This window comes from Pristis pectinata, chromosome 4 (assembly GCF_009764475.1).
Source record: "Pristis pectinata isolate sPriPec2 chromosome 4, sPriPec2.1.pri, whole genome shotgun sequence".
Taxonomy (NCBI): domain Eukaryota; kingdom Metazoa; phylum Chordata; class Chondrichthyes; order Rhinopristiformes; family Pristidae; genus Pristis; species Pristis pectinata.
The window spans coordinates 74386280-74407661 of NC_067408.1; the positions used below are offsets into that span (position 1 = coordinate 74386280).

At 41.5% G+C, this 21382-nt stretch overlaps 1 protein-coding gene across 2 annotated transcripts; it reads right to left on the reverse strand.

The window, feature by feature from the left end:
- Window positions 1-2089: 2089 nt before the first annotated feature.
- Window positions 2090-6790, reverse strand: smpx (small muscle protein X-linked). Of its 2 annotated transcripts, XM_052014761.1 has the most exons (4): window positions 6653-6790; window positions 5317-5378; window positions 5085-5171; window positions 2090-2405 (listed from the first exon to the last, which is right to left on the reverse strand). In XM_052014761.1, exons 2-4 carry the CDS (start codon window positions 5350-5352, stop codon window positions 2277-2279), a joined length of 252 nt encoding a protein of 83 aa, XP_051870721.1. In that variant the 5' UTR covers window positions 5353-5378; window positions 6653-6790; the 3' UTR covers window positions 2090-2276. The 2 variants fall into 2 exon arrangements, with proteins under 2 accessions (XP_051870721.1, XP_051870720.1); XM_052014760.1 differs by lacking the exon at window positions 6653-6790 and having other exon boundaries at window positions 5317-5453.
- Window positions 6791-21382: the final 14592 nt, after the last annotated feature.

The window sequence follows — 21382 nt, forward strand, 5'->3', positions numbered from 1 at the left end:
ATCAGAAAAAGAGCCCATAAGAATAGTTTACTGGTTCAGTTTCTTTGTAAGATGTTTTTATTCATTCCAATGTTTACATTATTAAGCCAAAAATATGACTAAAAATTGTTTAATACTCAAGTAATTGAGTCAACCTGCATGGAATCAGGCCCTTCAGCCCACTGAATCCATGCTGACCATCAACACCCATTTGCACTAATCCTGTATTAATCCCATTTTATTCATCCTGCAACCCTTCAACTTTCCTCCACCACTGACCTACACATGAAGTACAATCCACAGTGGCCCATTAACTTACTAACCTGCTTGCCTTTGGGATGTTGGGTGGAAACCAGAGAACCCAGAAGAAACCAATGTGCTCACAGTGAGAACATGAAAACTTATGAACATGAAAGGGTAATTTATTGTAGCCAATTAACCCACTTGCACATCTTTGGGATATGGGAGAAAACAAGAACACTTGACACAAATCCATGGGGTCGTGTGAAGAATATTCAAACTCCACACAGGCAACACCCAAGATCAGGATTGAACCCAGCCTGCTGAAGCTGTGAAACAGTAACATTAAGCACTGTGCCACCTGTTGCTTATTACTGTTCTCCATTAAAAATTGCATGTGAAGTGTTTGAAGGAATTACATCTTTCAAGTATTGTCTTTTGTGTGTTAATTGGTTAGATACAGAATTTCACAAATGAACAATTCCAACAACACCTCAAAGTCAACATTGCAGCACCCAAATGCCTCTTGTAAAAAGTCACCACTGAAGCTTGTAGCTTAATGACAATTGAACAAAGTGCCTTGAAACATAGGATCCAGTTTGTACATGTGCAAGTGAAACTCAGCTTCAGTGGGGTGGCACAGTGATGCAGATAGTACAGCTGCTGTCTCACAGTGCCAGAGACCCGGGTTTGATTCTGACCACTGGTGCCGTCTATGTGGAGTTAGCAGTTTCCCTGTGACCTTGTGTGGAGTTGACTGTTTCCATGTGACCTTGTGGTTTTCCTCCAGGTGCAGCAATTTCTTCCCACATTCCCGAAGTCATGTGGGCTGGTAGGTAATTACCCACTATAAATTAGTGTGTAGGTGAGCGCTAAAATCTGGGAGGGGGGGAAATTGATGAGAATATGGGGAGAACTAAAAATTGAGATTAATGCAGGGCTAGTGTCGAATGGGTAGGTGATGGTTGGCATGGACTTGATGAGCCAAACAACCTGTTTCTGTCCTGAATGTCTCTACTATAAGAATAGCCATTGCTCACTTACCTTTGCTGGAATCACTGCTTCTGCAGGCAGGTACAATTGGATGGTTTGCATACTGTGAACAGTATATCTGGTTGTCCCTCAACATTGTATCAGGGTCCCATACACTCACAGAATTCTGGTTTGCGTAGATGCTAAGCCAGTGTGCTGCAGGACCACCCAGTGTAGGTCCCTGTGAACAGCAGGGTGGAGTGGAACAGAGTGGTCAGTTCATCTCCACTGTTGTAACTCATGATTGCTCAGTTTCCACAGGACAGATCTAAGTTAGAAACAGCCCTGCAGTCTTCATTAGTTCTTAGGAAGCTCATGGTTCTCTGTTGCTAATGGTCTGAGAGATTGGGCTGGTTATTTTACAATTAATACAACAGTTAATGATCTTAAATAGATTGTATAAATATTATGATATTCAACAATCTGTTTTAATAACTATTTTGTTATCATTCAGCAGTTATTAAAGGCCAGGATTGGTTGTAAATTGAACTATGCCCACTTGAAGCACTGGTGAACAAGAAATGCAAATATAATCATAACTCGGGCTTTAGTGCATTGTTTATTGCTGTTCGGTAGACTTGCAACAAAGAATCTAGTGGTGGGCAAGGATTCAGTCCAAACCAATCAACATGTTCTTACACATTGTACTGTAACTACACCAGGAGATAGTGTCCTTCTTTAAAACATATATTTGCCTAATATTCACATGTTATAATTAAAAAGCAATTTATCATCTGAATTTAACAAGTCTACTGATTTAATAAATTCTTTGTATTTTATAATAAATTTTATAATTACATTCTTAAGGAAAAATGTCAGAATGCATATGAACGCTGATTTTATGGTATCGGAGGCAACAGTGGTGAAGGGTAGGCTTTGTATAAATCATTGGTTTATTCTATTAAAGCCTGTATAAAATCTTGGGGCATGTGAGTAGGCCATTGCCATTCTGCATGGGCAGAGATGGCACAAAGTGAAAGTCCATGAGAATAGTTACTGTTCCTCAAGCTGAATCCAAATCTCTTCTACTCAACCTTGGGGACAAATTTGAGCTCGCTCTTGGCATCTTGAAGCTGCTTGAGGTTGACAGCCGGTCCTGGTAATTTCACTGCTCCAGGCAGCTCTTTCTTCTCATCTGATTTATTGCATGTCCCCTGCATTAGATGAAAACAATTACCAGAAAAGAATAAGACCTTTACCCCTCACACCAGTATCTCTCTGGGCTAGAAGGCAATTTTGGTCCATTGGTAGCCTTCTCACTGCCAAACGAAAGGGTTGAGAATTTGCAGTTGCCACCCGAATGAAAGGGTTGTGAATATGCAGTTACATAGAGATTGTACTTCTATGTAAGAAGGTTGTGGCATCAAATCAGCTCCAGTGACACAAGATTTGAGCACAAAATCTACACTTTCATGTCACCCGAGAACCATGACTATTCTGCATTGTCAAAAATGTCTGATTTCATTGAAACCAGGTCCTACAACAGCATTTCAAAGCCATGAAAGGGAGTTTTCCCAAGTGACATGGAAAATACTTAATTCCTTACTTAACATCATTGAAACAGGTTATCTTAATTGCTGTTTCTGGGAACCTGCTGTGGGTGAATTAGTTGCTGTGTTTTCCACATTGCAGTAGTGACTGCTCTTCAAAAATACTTCAGTAACTTCAAAGCACCTTGGGACCTTCTGTGGTCAACCAGAGGAGCACTTTGTTTATGAAAATCTTTCTTTACGGTCTTGGAGCACAAGTGCCTTATACATAAAGGACAGATCATTCTGTAATATATTTCATGTTCTTATCCATTTATCAACTGTTTGATGCGTCCAACCTATGCCAGCCAAATTAAATTAAGTCTTAACTAAAATGTTAAATTCATGCATTCTAAGGATAGGCAGATGAGGCATGGCTCCAATGTTCTTTAAAGTTGGGGAATAATGGAGCAAAGTAAAACTTTGTCATATTTTAGCTTGCTTAAATGAGACAGGTAGTACAGTATAGTGATTATTTTACTGGATCATTAATCCAGAAGCTGGGGTCAATAATATGGAGACACGAATCCATGTTCCTCAACAGTAATTTGGAAATTCATATACCTGGACTACAAAGCTGGTTAGAATTTGGAATAGGAATCATGGAATTACTGGGCTGTTCTTAAAATTCCATCTGCTTCACTGATACCCAATAAGGAAGGAATTCTGCTGTCCTTACCTACTCTGCAGGTAAGGCCATGCTTACCGACGATCAGTTTCCACCAAAACTGGCTGTTGAACTCATTATATCCTTGATTCAAACATAGAGAAGAGGGCTAAATTGTAGAGCTGTCATGAAAGTGACTGCCCTTTTCAAGAAGACCGCAATTAACTTAGTGTGACATTCAAACTGAAGTCAAAGGGAATCATGGGAAAAATTCTCTTTTGACAGGAGTCACACCTTGCAAAAAGGAAAACCATTATGGTTGCTGAAGCCTAATCAACTCATTTCCAGGATATGACTTCAGGAGTTCCTAGATCAATGTTCTAGTGCCAGCTATCTTCAGTTATTTCATCTGTGTCTCTTCATTGATGATTTCACTGTGTTCAGTTCCATTGTCAACTCTTTAGATAATGAGGATTATGTGATCACTTGCAGCAAGAACTAAATGTCATTCTGTTATGGACTGTATAAATGCCAAATAATATCCATCATCAAAAGAAGAAAAATATAACACCTTCTCTTGGCATTGAATGGCATTACCAGTGTCAAATTCCCTGACATTGACATCCTGATGTTCATCATTGACCAGATACATAACCGGACAGGACAAATACTGTAGCTATGTGAACTGACTAGAGGCTGGGTAATTTGTGGGTAACCATTTTACAACCTTACACTATTGATTTGCCTCCTGTCTGCCTTTCTGCCAGTGAATAGACACAGGCCAGGAGCATGATAGAATACTCACCAACTGCCTCAATGAGTATAGTTCCAACAGCAACTAAGAAACTCAAAACACTCCAGGACAAACCGGCCACCTGTATTGGCACCCCATCCTCTACCACCTTAAACATTCACTCCCACCATGGCTTCGACGCTGTGAGATGCAGTACAACAATTGACCAAGACTTCTTCAAAGCTCTCATCCCAGATATGTGACCTCTACCACCTGGAGAGGAAGGGCTGCTAGAATGCAGAGGTCATAAATAGCACCATCTCCAATTTCTCTCCAAGTCATACCCCATCCTGATTTGAAAATATTATGCCAACCATTCATCATTGCTGGACCAAAAATACTAGAACCCTCCCTCACAGTACCATGGGAGTGCTCTAACCAATTGTACAAGAAGGTGGCATACCACCACCTTTCCGAGAGCAATTAGAAAATCCCTGACTTGCCAGCAATGTCTACATTCCATGAAAGAATAATTAAAGAAAAATAATGGCATTGTTTCTGTAAATATAGCTGATGCTGGCACATGCCATTAAAGTGCACCAATTCTTTCAAAACTCTTTGGCTATCATTCCAAGGTGAAACAGATGCCTCCCCTCACCTCTCAGCTGGAAGTTAGTTATCCCATGGATCTACTTGCAGAAGATGAGGGATGTCCTGGTTAATACTCCATCAACATCACTGAGAACAGATGCTGTGGTCACTATCACATTGCCGTTTGTGGAAAGTGCTGTTAATTTTGCCAAATTACAACAATGATTGCGATTCTAAAGACATCCCTCATCTTCTGCAAGTAGATCCATGGGATAACTAACTTCCAGCTGTGTCCAAGTTGGCGCCCCGAGATCATGAAATACGCTGTAACTGCGTTATTTATTTCATTACTGTAATTCACTTTCTCTCTTACCTCATCAGCTTCTATTGTACATTCTTTTCTTTTGCTGGGATGTCCAGCTCCAGGCAGCAAGGCACCCATGGGTATGTTTATGTTGGCCTGCAATTAGTTCAGACAAGGCAACCAGTTAAGCATTTACTGGCAATCGTGGCAGTCCATAATAACTCCAGATAGGATTCGGCTTCGGACGTCACTATCTCTCTTTCCCCCCGGCTAAGCGCATTCTGGCAACATTCCGTCTCACCTGAATAGATTTGACGTTGGAGCTTCGTTTGGACATTTTGTAGAGAGCGGCCTGATTTCCCGCTACAAACGAGAAAAGACAATTAAATCCAAACATTCAGAATATAGGAGCGGTACTGTTAGAGAGCTGGAACTGACAAAATTGCTGCAGCATTATTGGTGACCCGGCTGCAGATAATCTTTCAGTGTTCATTTCAATGTTGCCTGGATACCTCTTACAGGGACACAGACTATGAACATTTGATCCTCTGTTCATCAAGACCTGGCTGAATCTTTAATAGACATCGAAATTACGTTCCCAATACAATCCGTGCCATGCCGCGGAAAGAAGAAGGCGTTCGCGGGTCTGAAAACACTTGAAGAAAGTTTTGGTTTATCCAAGACAACAAACACAAAATTCAAACGCACCGGGCCCTCCCTTTGGTTCTTTTAAGCAGAGCATTGTGATTTACACCAGGAGCTGTTGCAGAAACGGGAAAATGTTAATAAATAGCAGCGTAACAAAACGAGCAGTTCACATCCAGCGGTCCGTTGGATGTCAGCATTCAAGTATCAGGCAGGTGAGGGAGCTGGTAATGTGCTCAGACGAAACTGTTTGAAATGACTTATTTGTTCCAAACATGGAAATGCGCAACTTTTTAGAGAAAATCTATATGAGTGGAATAGGAAACTTCCATGATTTTTTATTCATAATGCGGTATGAGGGTGTGTCTGCAAGGGCACCTTCAATGCCAAACCCTCGTGTCCTGCAAAAGGTCATGGTGATGAGCGATATTAAATGTTCTTGTGTTAGTATCCTGGAACATTTCAAGCCACTGCGCCTGCAAGACAGAGGGGACTTGGACTGGACTGGGGGATACTCGCGAGAATCATATCCTCAGAATAAGCATTGGAATACATAGTGGATTGCATCCGGATGACTCACGCTACCGGAGTTTGAAATTCACTGTAATCTGACAGGCTCTGTAGGCGGGCCAGGCTGTGGAAAGGTCATTCCGGTTTTCTTGGGACCGTCACGTCACAGCCACAGGACTGGACCTGGCGCAGGCTGAACCGAGAGATAAGTCAGCCCAACAAGGTCACACAGGCGAGAGCTATCGAGAGTGAGAGAGAGTGACTTTCCATAACAATCCCGGTTATGTCGGGCTTTACGCTCAATCCCTTTATCTCCGTCCGTTGTTTGAAATTGTTCCTTCCCCTTCCTTTCAACAAACAGGACAACAATCCGGCAGGATACCCTTACACTTTATTAAATCCACTCAAAGCCGTGCCACCGGGCCCTCAACTGCACCAACAAGCAACAGGAGAACGCGCTTAAAACTTTTTCAAAAACTTACCTGTAACTTGGCGGCAACCTTTTTGACAGATGAGAGGGTTTCTTCAGCTTGTTATCCCGAACCAACAGGTGGGATGCTGGGCGCTGGTGAAGTTTGGAATTGAAATAACTGAGGTGTTATTGGACGGGCAAGAGTCGATTGGGAGCTGGGGGCTGTGCATCAGTCCAGCTTGGAAGCAGCCAGCGAAAAGATTCCTGACGAGGCTGACAGTTGTTCCAACTAAAAATAGCGGCTGACGGGCAGAGGCTGCTTTTTTTCCATGTTAGTATTTGCCCTTTTAACTGGAAGGCTCAACCCCGAATGGCTCGACCCTCCTGAAACGGGGCACAGCCGGAGCGAATTGTACCCTCTCAGACCTTGTCTATTTAACCCGGGTTATTCCATAACAATATCCCGACGTTGGAATCCAGCCTGTTCTCGGATTGCCTTATTTCACACCAGGAATGCTCGGGACAACCTGTATTCAAAAATAACACGCAATTCCTGTTTCTATTTACACATATGTAATTGACGCAATTTCAATAGGGGGTGAAAGTGGTAAATGGGGACAGAATGAGGGCGAGGAATGGTAAATACACGATCAAAAACACAAGTGAAGCAATTTTTGGATCAGCACTTCATTGCCTCAGAAAGCAAACAGATCTCAACAGAAGATTGTTCTGACCTAATGTCAAGGTTATTGTCATTACTGTTAAATGGAACCAGAGCTTCTGGAACCTATACGTGCAACCTAAGCTCACTTTGAGTGAAAGACGCTCTCGAATTATTGACGCATCACATCATTTGAAGCAGGCGTCAGGTTTACTAGATCATCAAGTTATACAGCTATAATTTAGACAAGTAGCCATGTAACGACATGTAATTAATGAAATCCTATTCAAGTCTCATACAATGCAAAAAAACCAACACCTAATAATCAAAACTTAAATGAGTGAATAAATAATTCTGCTTATGCATATATTTCTTTAAAAAATCCATTTGTGGTTAACAAGTAATTACTTTTGATGAATAGTGTTTGGAATGTGAATCCCACATATTTGCTGATTGGAGACTGGAAGCTGAGAGGACTTTTATTCACCAATCAGTGAAGATGTAAATTCATACCTTCAGTGCTATCATCAAAGATAATTACTTGTCATCTCCAGACTGTCATTTTCAGAAAGAGTAAATAGCAATTAGTTTGATTTATTTAGTTACTTGGAGAAATAATTAGAATTCCACTGTCAAAGTATTTCCAAATGGGAATGATTCTGCACTATAGAACTGGGATGGCACAGTGGTGCAATAGTCAGCACTGCTGCCTCACAGCTCTGTAGCACTGGGTTCATTTCTAACCTTGGTGCTGATTGTATGGTGTTTGCATGTTCCTCCTGTGACTGTGGAGATTTCTGCTAGTTCTGGTTTCCTCTCACCTTCCACAGATGTTCTAGTCAGTTAATTGGCTACTGAAAATTACTCACAGTGGCAAAAAAATTCAAAGGGGGGAGGTGGTGTTATTTGATAACAGGATGGTTACAGCAGAGAAGGAAGCCACTTAGCCCACCCTTTGCTAGCCCCATAGAAGGGTCACTCAGCTAGTTTTACTTCCCTACTCTCTTCTCATAGTCCCACAAATTCTTTCCCTTCAGATGATTATCCAGTTCTCTTTTGAGCACAACAGTTAGATCTGTCTTTAGTACTACCCCTGTCAGGGCATTCCAGACCATAGCCACTTATTGTGTAAAACAACTTTCCTCAGATCACATTAGGTTCTTTTGCCAATCACCTTCATTCTCTGACCACCTTATTCTTGACCTTTCTATCCACTCAGTCTATGCTCTTCATGATTTTAAATATCTCTATCGGTTCTTATCACAACCCCACATTCCCTATTATTCCAAGGACAATAATCCTCACTTCTCCAATCTACCCATATAACTGAAATTCCTTATCCCTGGGATGATTTTTGGTAAATTTCTTCTGTATGGTCTCAAGCCTTCAATGTCCTTCCTGAATTGTGACACTGTGGCTGGACACAATACTCCAGTTGTTGTGTTTTATATAGGCTCATTATGACTTCCTTGATCTTGTACACTGAAGCCTGTGTTTTTAAAGATAAGGATCCTGTATGTTTTTAAACACTTTCTCAACCTGCTCTACCACTTTCAATAAACTCTGTACATACACCTCCCCCCCAAATCTCTCTCCTCTTGCACTCTTCTTAGAATTGTGTCTTTCAATTTATATTGCCTCTTCCATTCTCCCATCAAGATATAACACTTCACATTTTACAGTGGCAATCTATTTGTCACCTATACACCCACTCCACCAGCTTATTTATTTCCTTAAATTCTATCACTATCCTCCTCACAGTTCACTATACCACTGAATGTTATGTCATTTGGAAATCGGGTGCTTTGCACACATGTTCACATCACTAATGTATATTAAGAAAAACAGCTGTCTTCGTACCAAACCCTGGGAAGCTCCACTTTATGCTTCCTTCCATCCGATTAAAAAGCACTTTCATTGCTATGTGCTGTTTCCTGTTACTTAGCCAATTTTGTACCCTTGTTGCTACAACCCATTTTATTCCATGGTCTTTAATCTTATTACGTGGCACCTTATCAAATACTGTTTTGAAGTCAATCAGCCACACTTCCCTTATTGACCCTCTCTGTTCCTTCATCAAGAAACTCTGATCAAGTCATTTAGGCAGGATTTGCATTTTATCTCTGCTGGCCTTCTCTAATCAATCTGTATATCTCTGAGAGACTGGTAACTCTGCTGACAATTATTGATTATGGAAGTTTCCCACCACTGAAATTAAACTGACAGTATTCCATGGTTTTTGAAGGAAGTGGCTATGAAGATAACAGATGCAATATTGGTTGTCATCTTTCAATTTTCTAAAGATTTCAGAATGTTTACCACGAATTGGAAGATAGCAAATATAATCACACTATATAAGAAAAGAGGGAGAGAGAAAATGGGGGACTATAGATCACTTAGCCTGACATCAGAAGTGTGGAAAATGCTGGAATCCTTTATTAAGATTGTGGGAACAGGGCATTTGGAAGATGATAATATGATTGAGCAGAGTCAACATGGATTTATGAAAAATAAATTATATTTGACAAATTTGTTGAAATTTGATAAGGGCGAACCAGTTGATGTGATGTATTTCAAAGTGGAAGGCCTTCAATAAGACGCCACAGAAGAGCTTACTAAAACAAAACTAAAGTGCTCAGTATTTGAGGTAATATACTGGCATGGATGAAGAATTAACCAATGGACAGAAAGCAGAGAGGAGAAATAAATGAGCCATGGAGGCTGTGACTAGTGCGGTGTCGTGGGGATCAGTGTTGATTCACGATCTGATTTAATGAAGTGCATGAATGGATCGAGCATGATATAATTCTCCATCCTACTCCTGCTTGGACCTATCTGTCTGTGGCCTCCCAGATTGTGCAAATAAGGCCTCGCATTGGCTTGAAGGACAGCACCTTATCTTCCACCTGAGCACGTTGCAGCATTCTGGACTCAAATATTGAATTCGACAGTTTCTTGTAACTCACCTCCTCTGTATCAGAATTACTGCTGAAATTCCACCTGTAATATTAAATCATGTTGTTTTCTTTCTCCACTGACAATACCTGATCTGCCGGGCATTTCCTATTGCTCTCACCTGCATTTGACAGTTTGTAAGTCCCTTTTTTTTGTCATTGATCTGTCAACCAAGTGACTTCATCAATAGTTTATCACCACAGCAGACCTGACCTCACACTGTTAGAGATATTCCCATTGTCCTATCTATTCCTTCCTCTAACCTCCTTCCAACTCAAAATTAACTTGTTTTCTCTCTTTCCCAGTTCTGATGATGTGATGTGAAATGTTAATGCTTCTCCTTCTATGGATGCTGCCTGACCTGCTGAATGAAAATTTTTAGATATTTAGATATAATAATGGGGTACGTGGACAGCACAGGAAAGTGGCTCTGAGGTAAAAGATCAGCCATGATTTTAGTGAATGGCAAGACACGCACAAGGGATGAATGACCCACGCTTGCATCTGTTCTAAGGTTCTTACATTCTGATGTTTTGTAGTGACCAGATTTATTTCCCACAGCTTTATCTGAACAAAAGCGCAACATTTGCAATTTTCCAGCGCTGAGGCACTATCCATAAATGTGCCCATGTTTGGAAGATTTTGACTAGTGCCTGAAAATTTCTTTGTCTACTTCCCTCAGCAACCAAGGAAGAATCCCATCCAGACCAGGTGCTTTATCGTCTTCAAGTGCAGCTAACCTTTCATGTAGCTCTTCCTGATCAATTTCCAGCCTTCATCTTCATTTGCTGAGACTCCAGCTTCTTCCTTGGTAAAGACTGATATAATGTACTCGCTGGATGAAGCAGGAGATCCACTCCCTACTGAAGGCGAGGACTGTTGCACGCAAATCTGATGATCCTGATCTGTACAAGAAATCGAGGTATGACCTTCGGAAAGCTATCAGGGATGCCAAGAGGCAATACCAACTCAAAATAGAGTCCCTAACCAGCCGCCAGTTATGGCAGGGCTTACATGCCATAACAGGCTACAAGATGAAGTCGGGCTGCATAGCTAACAACAGCGCATCCCTTCCTGATGAACTTAACGCATTCAATGCGCGTTTTGAACAAAAGGGAAGTGGATTGTCACCATCCACCCTGACAGCTACCAATGAAGCTGAACCTGTGATCACAGTGGAGGATGTAAGATCAGTCTTCCGGAGAGTGAACACGAGGAAAGCACCTGGCCCAGATGTTGTCCCGGACCGTGTGCTCAGATCTTGTGCTGATCAGCTGGCAGAAGTATTTGTGGACATACTCAACTTCTCCCTGCTTCAATCTCAGGTTCCCTCTTGTTTTAAGAAGACCACTATCATCCTGGTACCAAAGAAAAGGAAGGTAGCATGCCTCAATGACTACCGACCAGTGGCTCTGACATCCACCATCATGAAGTGCTTTGAGAGGTTGGTCATGGCACGCATCAGCTCCAGCCTACCAGACAACCTGGACCCACTGCAATTTGCCTATCGGCAAAACAGGTCTATAGTGGGTGCCATCTCCCTGGCCCTACACTCAGCTCTGGAGCATCTGGACAGTAAAGACACCTACGTTAGACTATTGTTTATTGACTACAGTTCTGCCTTCAATACAATAATTCCAAGCAAGCTTGTCACCAAACTCCGAGACCTAGGACTCAACACCTCCCTCTGTAACTGGATCCTTGACTTTCTAACAAACAGACCACAATCAGTGAGGACAGGCAACAATACCTCCGGCACGATTATTCTCAACACTGGTGCCCCACAAGGCTGCATCCTCAGCCGTCTACTCTACTCCCTATACACTCGCGACTGTGTGGCCAGATTCTGCTCTAACTCCGTCTACAAGTTTGCAGATGATACTGGTTGTAGGCTGTATCTCAAACAGCGATGAGTCGGAGTACAGGAAGTAGATAGGGAGCTTAGTGGAATGGTGTCATGACAACAACCTTTCCCTCAATGTCAACAAAACTAAAGAGCTGGTCATTGACTTCAGGAAAGGGGGTGGTGTACATTCACCTGTTTACATCAATGGTGCTGAGGTCGAGAGGGTTGAGAGCTTCAAGTTCCTGGGAGTGAACATCACCAACAGCCTGTCCTGGTCAAATCACGTAGATGCCACGGCCAAGAAAGCTCACCAGCGCCTCTACTTCCTCAGGAGGCTAAAGAAATTTGGCTTGTCCCCTTTGATTGTCACCAACTTTTACCAATGCACCATAGAAAGCATCCTATCTGGATGTATCATGACTTGGTACAGCAACTGCTTTGCCCAAGACTGCAAGAAGCTGCAGAGAGTTGTGGACACAGCCCAGCGCATCACGGACACCAGCCTCCCCTCCTTGGACTCTGTCTTTACCTCTCGTTGTCTTGGTGTAGCAGCCAGCATAATCAAAGACCCCACCCACCTAGGACATTCTCTCTTCTCTCTTCTTCCATCGGGTAGAAGATACAGGAGCCTGAAGGCACGTACCACCAGACTTAAGGACAGCTTCTACCCCACTGTGATAAGACTATTGAACAGTTCCCTTATACAATGAGATGGACTCTGACCTCACGATCTACCTTGTTGTGATCTTGCACCTTATTGCACTGCACTTTCTCTGTAGCTGTGACACTTTACTCTGTACTGTTATTGTTTTTTACCTGCACTACATCAATACACTCTGTACTAACTCAATGTAACTGCACTGTGTAATAAATTGACCTGTACGATCGGTTTGTAAGACAAGCTTTTCATTGTACCTCGGTACAAGTGACAATAATAAACCAATACCAATATTTTTACTGGATGAAATGATCTTTATTGCAGTCATTCCAAGACCTAAGACTCTTTTACTCTTTGAGCCAGCTAAAATGCTCTCGCCTGATCCACAATTACCAGCATGGATTTTGGGATACCTGTTCTATTCATGAGTTTCTGCACCAGTGGGATTTTGCTTTTGAAATGCTTTGCGACTGAACCCCAATCCCACCCAGTTGGTAATTCCACTCTATTTTCAACATTATCTTTCACGATCACATCCCTTCATTATGTACATCCTCTTTCTGCAGTTCCATGCTACTGACTGAACATAGTTTGAACTCCTCCCTGCCTTTTGAAAATACAGTAAAAACTTTTTCTCAGTTCTTCAAAGATACAGTGAGGTAGAATCTAATATATTTCTGGTTTGAAATTGGCACTTCAATTCTGAGTAACATATCTTTCCCATTGAAGCTTTCTCTGAAATATTCCATATATTGCTATCTACGTTATGTTAATAATTGCAGGAGATACCTATGTTTAGAGTTTGTCTTCTGTTCTGCAGTAGTTTTTATGCCACACTACCAACAATACATTTATAGAATTAGGAAGACATAAGAAGCAAAAAGTCCCACACCAGCAGGTTCAAGAATAGTTACTTCCCTTCAACCATTCGGTTCTTGAACCAATCTGCACAACCCTAATCACTACCTCAGTGTAGCAACACAATGACCACTTTGACCACTTTGTACTACAATGGACTTTGTTTTATTTTGTTTTAATTATGTTCTTTCTTATGTAATTTCTGTTTAGTTTACACTTTTCTTGTAAATGTTCTGTCTCTGATGCTTTGTGCCTGAGATGCTGTTGCAAGTAAGTTTTTCATTATACTTGTACATATGACAATAAACTCAATTTTGACTTTGACTTTGAACATGAGCAGGATTAGGCTAAACAGCCCATGGAACTCTCTCAAGCATTCAGTAAGATCGTAAGATAAGATTTCTTTACTAGTCACGTGTACTGTACATCGAAACACACAGTGAAATGCATCTTTTGTGTAGAGTGTTCTGGAGGCAGCCCGCCAGTGTCGCCACACTTCCGGCACCAACATAGCATGCCCACAACTTCCTAACCTGTATGGCTTTGGAATCTGGGAGGAAACCAGAGCACCCAGAGGAAACCGACGCAGTCACGGGGAGAACGTACAAACTCCTTACAGACAGCGGGGGGAATTGAACCCGCGTCGCTGGTGCTGTAATAGCACTACGCTAACCACTACACCACCATGCTTAGATCATCGATAATCTAATCTTGGCCTCTATACCGCTTTCCCGCTCTCTCGTCTGACTCCCTTGCAGTTTAGAAATCTGTTAATTCTCTGCCTTGAATATAATCAATGACTCCACCTTCACAATTCTCTGGGGTAGTCATTTCTAGAGCTTCCTATCCCTCTGAGAGAAGCAATTCCTCCTCATCTCCATCTTAAATAGGCCACATCTTATTCTGAAACTATGCATCTTGGTTTTAGATAACCTCACCTCGGGAAACATCCTCTCAGCATCCAGCCTACCAATTCCACTCAGAATCATATTTGTTTCAACGAGATCACTCTCATTCTTCTGTGCAGGTCCAACCTGCTCAACCTTTCTTCAAAAGTAAACACCTTTGCACTTGGAATCAACCTTGTCAATCTTTACTGCACTACTTCCTATGCAATTATATCTTTCCTTAAATATGGAGATCAGATTTGTGCTCTAATTCCAGGTGTGGTCTCACCAGCAACAGCAATGCTACATCAAAACTTGCCTCCTCTTGTGCTCCATACCCCTTGCAATAAAGGCCAATATTCCATTTACTTTCCTACTTACTTGTGGTACCTGCATGCTATCTTATGAGTTTTAAAAAGCTGCAGATGCTGGAAATCTGAAATAAAAACAGAAAATGCTGGAAATACTCAGCGAGTCAGGCAGCATCTGTGGAAAGAAAAACACGGATAATGTATCAGGTTGAAGACTGTCAGAATTGTGGAAGGTGATCAAAGAAGCTAGTTTTATGTTGTAGAGGGGGTGGGAAGGAATGTAAGATAAGATAGGATATCTTCATTAATCACATGTACATCGAAACACACAGTGAAATGCATCTGTTGTGTAGAGTGTTCTGGGGCAGCCCACAAGTGTCGCCACATTTCTGGCGCCAACATAGTATGCCCACAACTTCCTAACCAGTACGTCTTTGGAATGTGGGAGGAGACCAGAGCACCCGGAGGAAACCCACACCGACACGGGGAGAACATACAAACTCCTTACAGACAGTGGCCGGAATTGAACCTGGGTCACTGGCGCTGTAATAGTGTTACGCTAACCGCTACACTGCTGTACAAAGGGACTGTCTCTGATAGGGGGAGGCCAGGTTTGCTTTGGTGATAAGCTGCTGATGAAGCCATCTAGTTGACAGGTTAATGAGGGTTGTTGGAGAGAGAGAACACAAACAAAAGGACATATGGAAGCTGTGAAATGCAGAAATGTCCAGCCGCTCACACTGTGCTACCGGAGGGAGTAAAACCAAGTCAATATTACATATATTGGCTGGTTCTGCTGTAGGTCATCCATCACAGCTACATCTTTGACTACTGTTGGTAGGTTAATTGGCTATCATGAATTACCGTTCAGTGTAGATACATGTAGGTAGAAAGAAGAATCAAATGGGAGGGCAAGTTGATAGGTATCAGAGAGAGAATATAGTAGGTCCACAGGGAAATAAAGAAAGGGGAGAATTGGGTTGTTTCGCTGAGAGCTGGCATGGAACTGATGGGCCAAATGACATCCTTCTATGTTGTAATAAGTAGGTAAAAAGTAAACAGAGATACTGAGGAGTCAGAGTAAGGTTTTTGGCTCTTTGAGCTTTTTCTGCTATTCAATATCTGATCTGCCTTTTCTCTGTTTCTCTTAATATCTTAGGTTTTTCAAAAATCTATCAATCTTGGATTTAAAATGAGCAATTGACCTAACATCAGTTTTTAACAATCTCCATTGGTTGAAGTATTTCCTAACTTCCTTCCTGAACTGCCAGATGCAATTTTTAGACCAAGCCCATTATTCCTAGAGTCCCCAACTGAATAGAAATTGTTTCTCTCAATCTGCCATATCAGTTCCATTTAATGTTTTGAAAACTTCTAAACCTTCAAAATTCCACTGGATAAAATTCTAACTTTCATCATCTCTTAACCTAACCCTTGAACCCAAGGTAGCATTCTGTTAAATCTACATTGCATTCTCTATAGGCCAATGATTCTTCCCTAAGATTTGGTGCTCATATGTGCTCACAATGAGGTCTAACCAAGGCTGTGGATCTTAACTTCATTTCCTTTTTTACTCCAATTATCTGGACAGCAAGATCAGCATTCCATTAAAATTGGATGGTTGGCTTTCCAATCCAACAAATAAGTCATATAAAAATATTGTAAATAGTTGCAACATTGACATGTGCAGAACACCACAGGACACTTCCTGACAAATTGATGCGTGCCATTATTCCCTAATCTCCATTCCTCACTCCTCACTGCTCACTGCATCAATGGCCTAGAACTTTGGCTGCCGAGCCAGTATTTTAACCATTATTCTTCTGTACCCTGGTGTTTAGATGAATTTCTTTGTTTTTAAGTGTTTCTATAATGTTTTAATTTTTTATAATCTTTTTAACGTTTAAAAATCTTACCCCGAACTTTAATTTTTAATATTCTTGAGACGATAGTAAATAGTTAACACTTGGGAGTTTTGTCAGGCTGTAATTTAACCAGCTGTCAACACATTTTGGAGGTGGTTAGCAACTATCGAGACACTACACTGTTCAGGCCTCACTGCTCAGCTCAGAACCAGTCTCTGTGGAATTTTACATCAGGAAATCTGCTTCAAATAACACTGAGTGTAGCAGATAGGCAATATATAGTCCTACAGCACAGAAGCAGGCCCTTCAGCCCACTGAGTCCATGCTGACCATCAAGCACCTATTCTCACTAATCCCATTTTTAATTCTCCGCACATTCCCATCAGCTCTCTGCAGATTCTACCACTCACCCATATACAAGGGGCAACTTACAGAGGACAATTAACCGACTAACCTGCATGTCTTTGGGAACTGGGGAGAAACTGAAACACCTGGATAGAATGCAGGCAGTCACAGGAAGAATGTCTAAACTCCACAGAGACACCACCGGAGGTTGGGATTGAACCTGAGTCACTGGGGCTGTGATGCAGCAGCTCTATCAGCTGTACCATTGTGTGCCTGCCTGCAAATGACAAGCAACCTAACAGAAATTTTGGGCCAAGATCTTCAACTGAGCTAATAGTACGAGTTAAATCCCTCCTGGAATTCCATAAAAGGAAATGGGACAAAACAAGTACAAGCAGAAATTCTGTTTTATTTTTATCTTTCTTTACTTTGTTCCAAAGGCTTAATATAGACATTAAAATATCCTTATTCTCTACATAGCAAGGAATATTTTTCTTTTATTTTGACATTAAATCATGCAATTCACGGTGCGTCTTTGTACTACTGAAATATAATTGTATTTTTCTTGTCCGTTTATAGTCAGTACTCTGGTCTGCTTGGTGAACTAACTTAAATATAAACAAATTATGTTGCCAAGTGAAGTTTGAAGGATAACAGACTCCACGAAATCTCTGACTCCCGGACATAATAAACTAGCATAGACCAATTGGCTTCCTTTCCCTTTTGTTAGTACTTTTGTCAATATGACATACAATGCCTGAAACTTACAGGGCATAACACTACCTGACTAGTGGATATCTTATGTTATAAGACACAGTTTAGTGGAAGGTTATACTGTGCAAGGGAAAGGCTGGGCTGTGCAAAGAGAGCACGTGACTAAGGTAAAGAATGGAAGAAGCTGTGATGTAAGTGCTCAGCGGCAGTGATGTAACTGTTACTATTTTTTCTTGATAAGTTTTCCACAAACAATATTGTTTTGTTAACTTTCACACTTCCACAAATTTGTACCGCTCAAGTATATTTGGTCATCTGTAATTGTATATTAAATGATTTTTTGAATATAGTGGACTAGTCATTTTTGGCTCTCAAACTTTAACATTATACTTTGCTTTGATTTTATATAGATGATAAATGAATAGGAATTTACATTCTCACCCCTCACAATGTCTTCCTGCCTTTATTGATTTCAGCCCTTTTGGACTTAGTTTGAGCCAGTGCAGAGTGCAGACTGCAAGTGTGGCGAAGTATAAAATAATTGACAGTTTGTTGCACACCCTTCCCCTTCAATATATGACATTGTACTTTAGAGCAAGAAAGCAGTCATGGAGTGTCACTTGGAAGCAGAAGAAGAAATGTAACATTTTTGGGAGGATGAGAAGCATGACTTTGGATGAGGATGAGTTAGGATGATGAAAGGGGAGTAGCATTTTGGAATGGAATAGGGTAAAGCTGGGTCCAATACGAGGAGGCATGGAAAACCAAAGGACATAAGGGGAACAGAAAGAGAAGGTCATGGATAATGCTTTTGGGGTAAAAACCAATATGATGCTTTGCAGAGATAGGAGAGAGGGAGCAATACTTTTAGACCCCAGGTATACTGCAATGGAGAGATGAGGTGAGACGGGAAATATCTCTAGAGGTGGCGCCAACTAGGAGTAGTGCCTTATAGTGTGAAGAGGTGGAAAGATTGGGATCAGCAAAGTGCAGCCCTATAGTAAGGTGAATGTCAAGAAGAGTAGCAATATTAACTGACGTTGTGGGATGAAGGAAGGAGAATGCCAGCTTTAAAACTAAACGTGGGAAAGAGAAGTGTTAACATTGTGTGAAAAGAAAAAAAGGATGGACCAGAAAATGAGCAATTAATCTGCTGGAGGAACACCACAGGTCGAGTTCTGGGCCCAAGGCTAAAAAGGAAGCCTGGAGGGAGAGGAAAAGGCCTTTGTATTTAAATATGAGAGAGGAATGCCTCTTTGAGCTGATGGAATAAAACATCGACTGGGAGAGAAGGTGGGAAGAAAACCTGAATGTGAATTGAATCTGAAGGAATAAAGGTATAAATAATATTTTGTCAAACAAATATATTTACAAAATAGTAAAAAAAAGGTTCATTTTCTGTAAAATTGACCAGATGAAAATATAGTCCATGTTCATTGTAAAATACAGAAAAATGCACGAACAAGAATACCAAAAAAATTAAATTTTCTTCAAGACCATGTTCTTAGATTATTTCTTTTAAGAAAATATCTCCCTTCAGATTTTGTTGTATTAATGCTATTCTCCTTCCAAAGCTTGTTATTTGAAATGTTGAATTTTCCCAAGGCTGAGGTTGTAATCTGTGCCTTGTTCTGCTTTCAATGCAGTTACATCTTTCCACTGATCAAAATTGAAAAGAAACATTACCCAGGATCCAAGAACAAGTCCTAAGTCATATGGTTTTTGATTTTTGCTATCCAAGGGTTTGGGATAAGAAACTAAGATGGGTGCATGGAGCATAGGCAGCAAAATAACGCTGCACAGCTCCAACAACCTCAATTTAATCCTGCCCTAAGGTGCTGTTTGCATGGAATTTGCACATTCTCCCTGTAACCACCAGTTCCACTGGGTGCTCCTATTCCCACCCATGTTCCAAAGACATACTGATTGCTAGGATAATTATCTACTGTAAATTACCCCAAGTGTGGGTGGGTGGCAGGAGAACCCAGGGGACATCGATGGGAATGGAGAGAGTTTAAATTACAGGGAAATGACTGGGGGAGTGGGATTGATGGAGATACTCTGAAAGCCCACAGAGACCTGATGGGCCGAATGGTCTCCTTCTATGTTGCATTAAATTATAAAATATCACAGGCTTGACAGACTGATTGACCGGTGCGGGAGAGATTATAATGGATGATAAAGAGATGGCAGAAGAGCTAAATGAGTATTTTGCATCGGTCTTCACTGTGGAGGACATCAGCAATATACCAGTTAGTCAGGGGTCTCACAGAATGGAACTGAGTTCAGTTAAGATTACTAGAGAGAAGGTGCTAGGAAAACTAAATGGGCTAAAGACTGATAAGTCTCCCGGACCGGATGAGGTGCATCCCCGGGTTCTGAAGGAGGTGGCTTTAGAGATAGCAGAGGCATTGGTGATAATTTTCCAGGAATCGATAGACTCTAGCATGGTTCTGGAGGACTGGAGGGTGGCAAATGTAGTTCCGCTGTATAAGAAAGGTGGGAGGCAGCATAAAGGAAATTACAGACTTATTAGTCTGACGTCAGTGGTGGGAAAGTTATTGGAATCGCTCCTCAGGGATGAGGTTATGGAATACCTAGAGGTGCAAGGTAAGATAGGTCCTAGCCAACATGGTTTTGTGAAGGGAAGATCCTGCCTGACCAACCTATTGGAGTTTTTTGAAGAAATCACAGCTAGGGTGGATAAGGGAGAGGCGGTAGATGTTGTGTATTTAGACTTTCAAAAGGCTTTCGACAAGGTGCCGCATAAGAGACTGATTAATAAGATGAGAGGTCATGTAATTACAGGTAGGATAACAGAATGGGTGGAGCATTGGCTGGTTGGCAGGAAGCAAAGGGTGGGAATAAAAGGATCTTGTTCTGGTTAGCTACCGGTTACCAGTGGTGTTCCGCAGGGGTCAGTGTTGGGGCCGCTTCTTTTTACCTTGTACATTAACGATTTGGATGATGGAGTAAATGGTTTTGTGACTAAATTTGCGGATGACACCAAGATAGGTGGAGGAGTAGAGATTATTGAGGAGACAGGAAGGTTGCAGAGAGACCCAGATAGTTTAGGAGAATGGGCAAGGAAATGGCAGATGAGATTCAATGTTGAGAAATGTGCAGTTCTACACTTTGGAAACAGAAATAAATGGGCAGATTATTATCTAGAAGGAGAGAAAATTCAAAGTACAGAAGTACATAGGGATTTGGGGGTACTCATGTAGGATACCTTAAAGGTTAACCACCAGGTCGGATTGGTGGTAAAGAAAGCGAATGCTATGTTGGCATTCATTTCGAGAGCTATAGTGTATAAAAGTAAGGAAGTGTTGATGAGGCTCTACGGGGCACTAGTGAGGCCTCATTTGGAATACTTGCACAGTTTTGAGCCCCATATCTTAGGAAGGATGTCCTGATGTTGGAGCGGGTTCAGAGGAGATTTACGAGGATGATTCCTGGAATGAAAGGGTTTACATGTGATGAGCGTTTGTTGGCTCTTGGACTGTACTCACTGGAGTACAGGAGAATGAGAGGGGACCTCATAGAAGCATTTAAAATGTTGAAAGGACTGGACAGAGTAGATGTGGCCAAGCTGTTTCCCTTGGTGGGTGAGTCCAGGACCAGAGGGCACAATCTTAGAATTAGAGGGTACAGGTTTAAAACAGAGATGAGGAGAAATTTCTTTAGCCGGAGGGTGGTG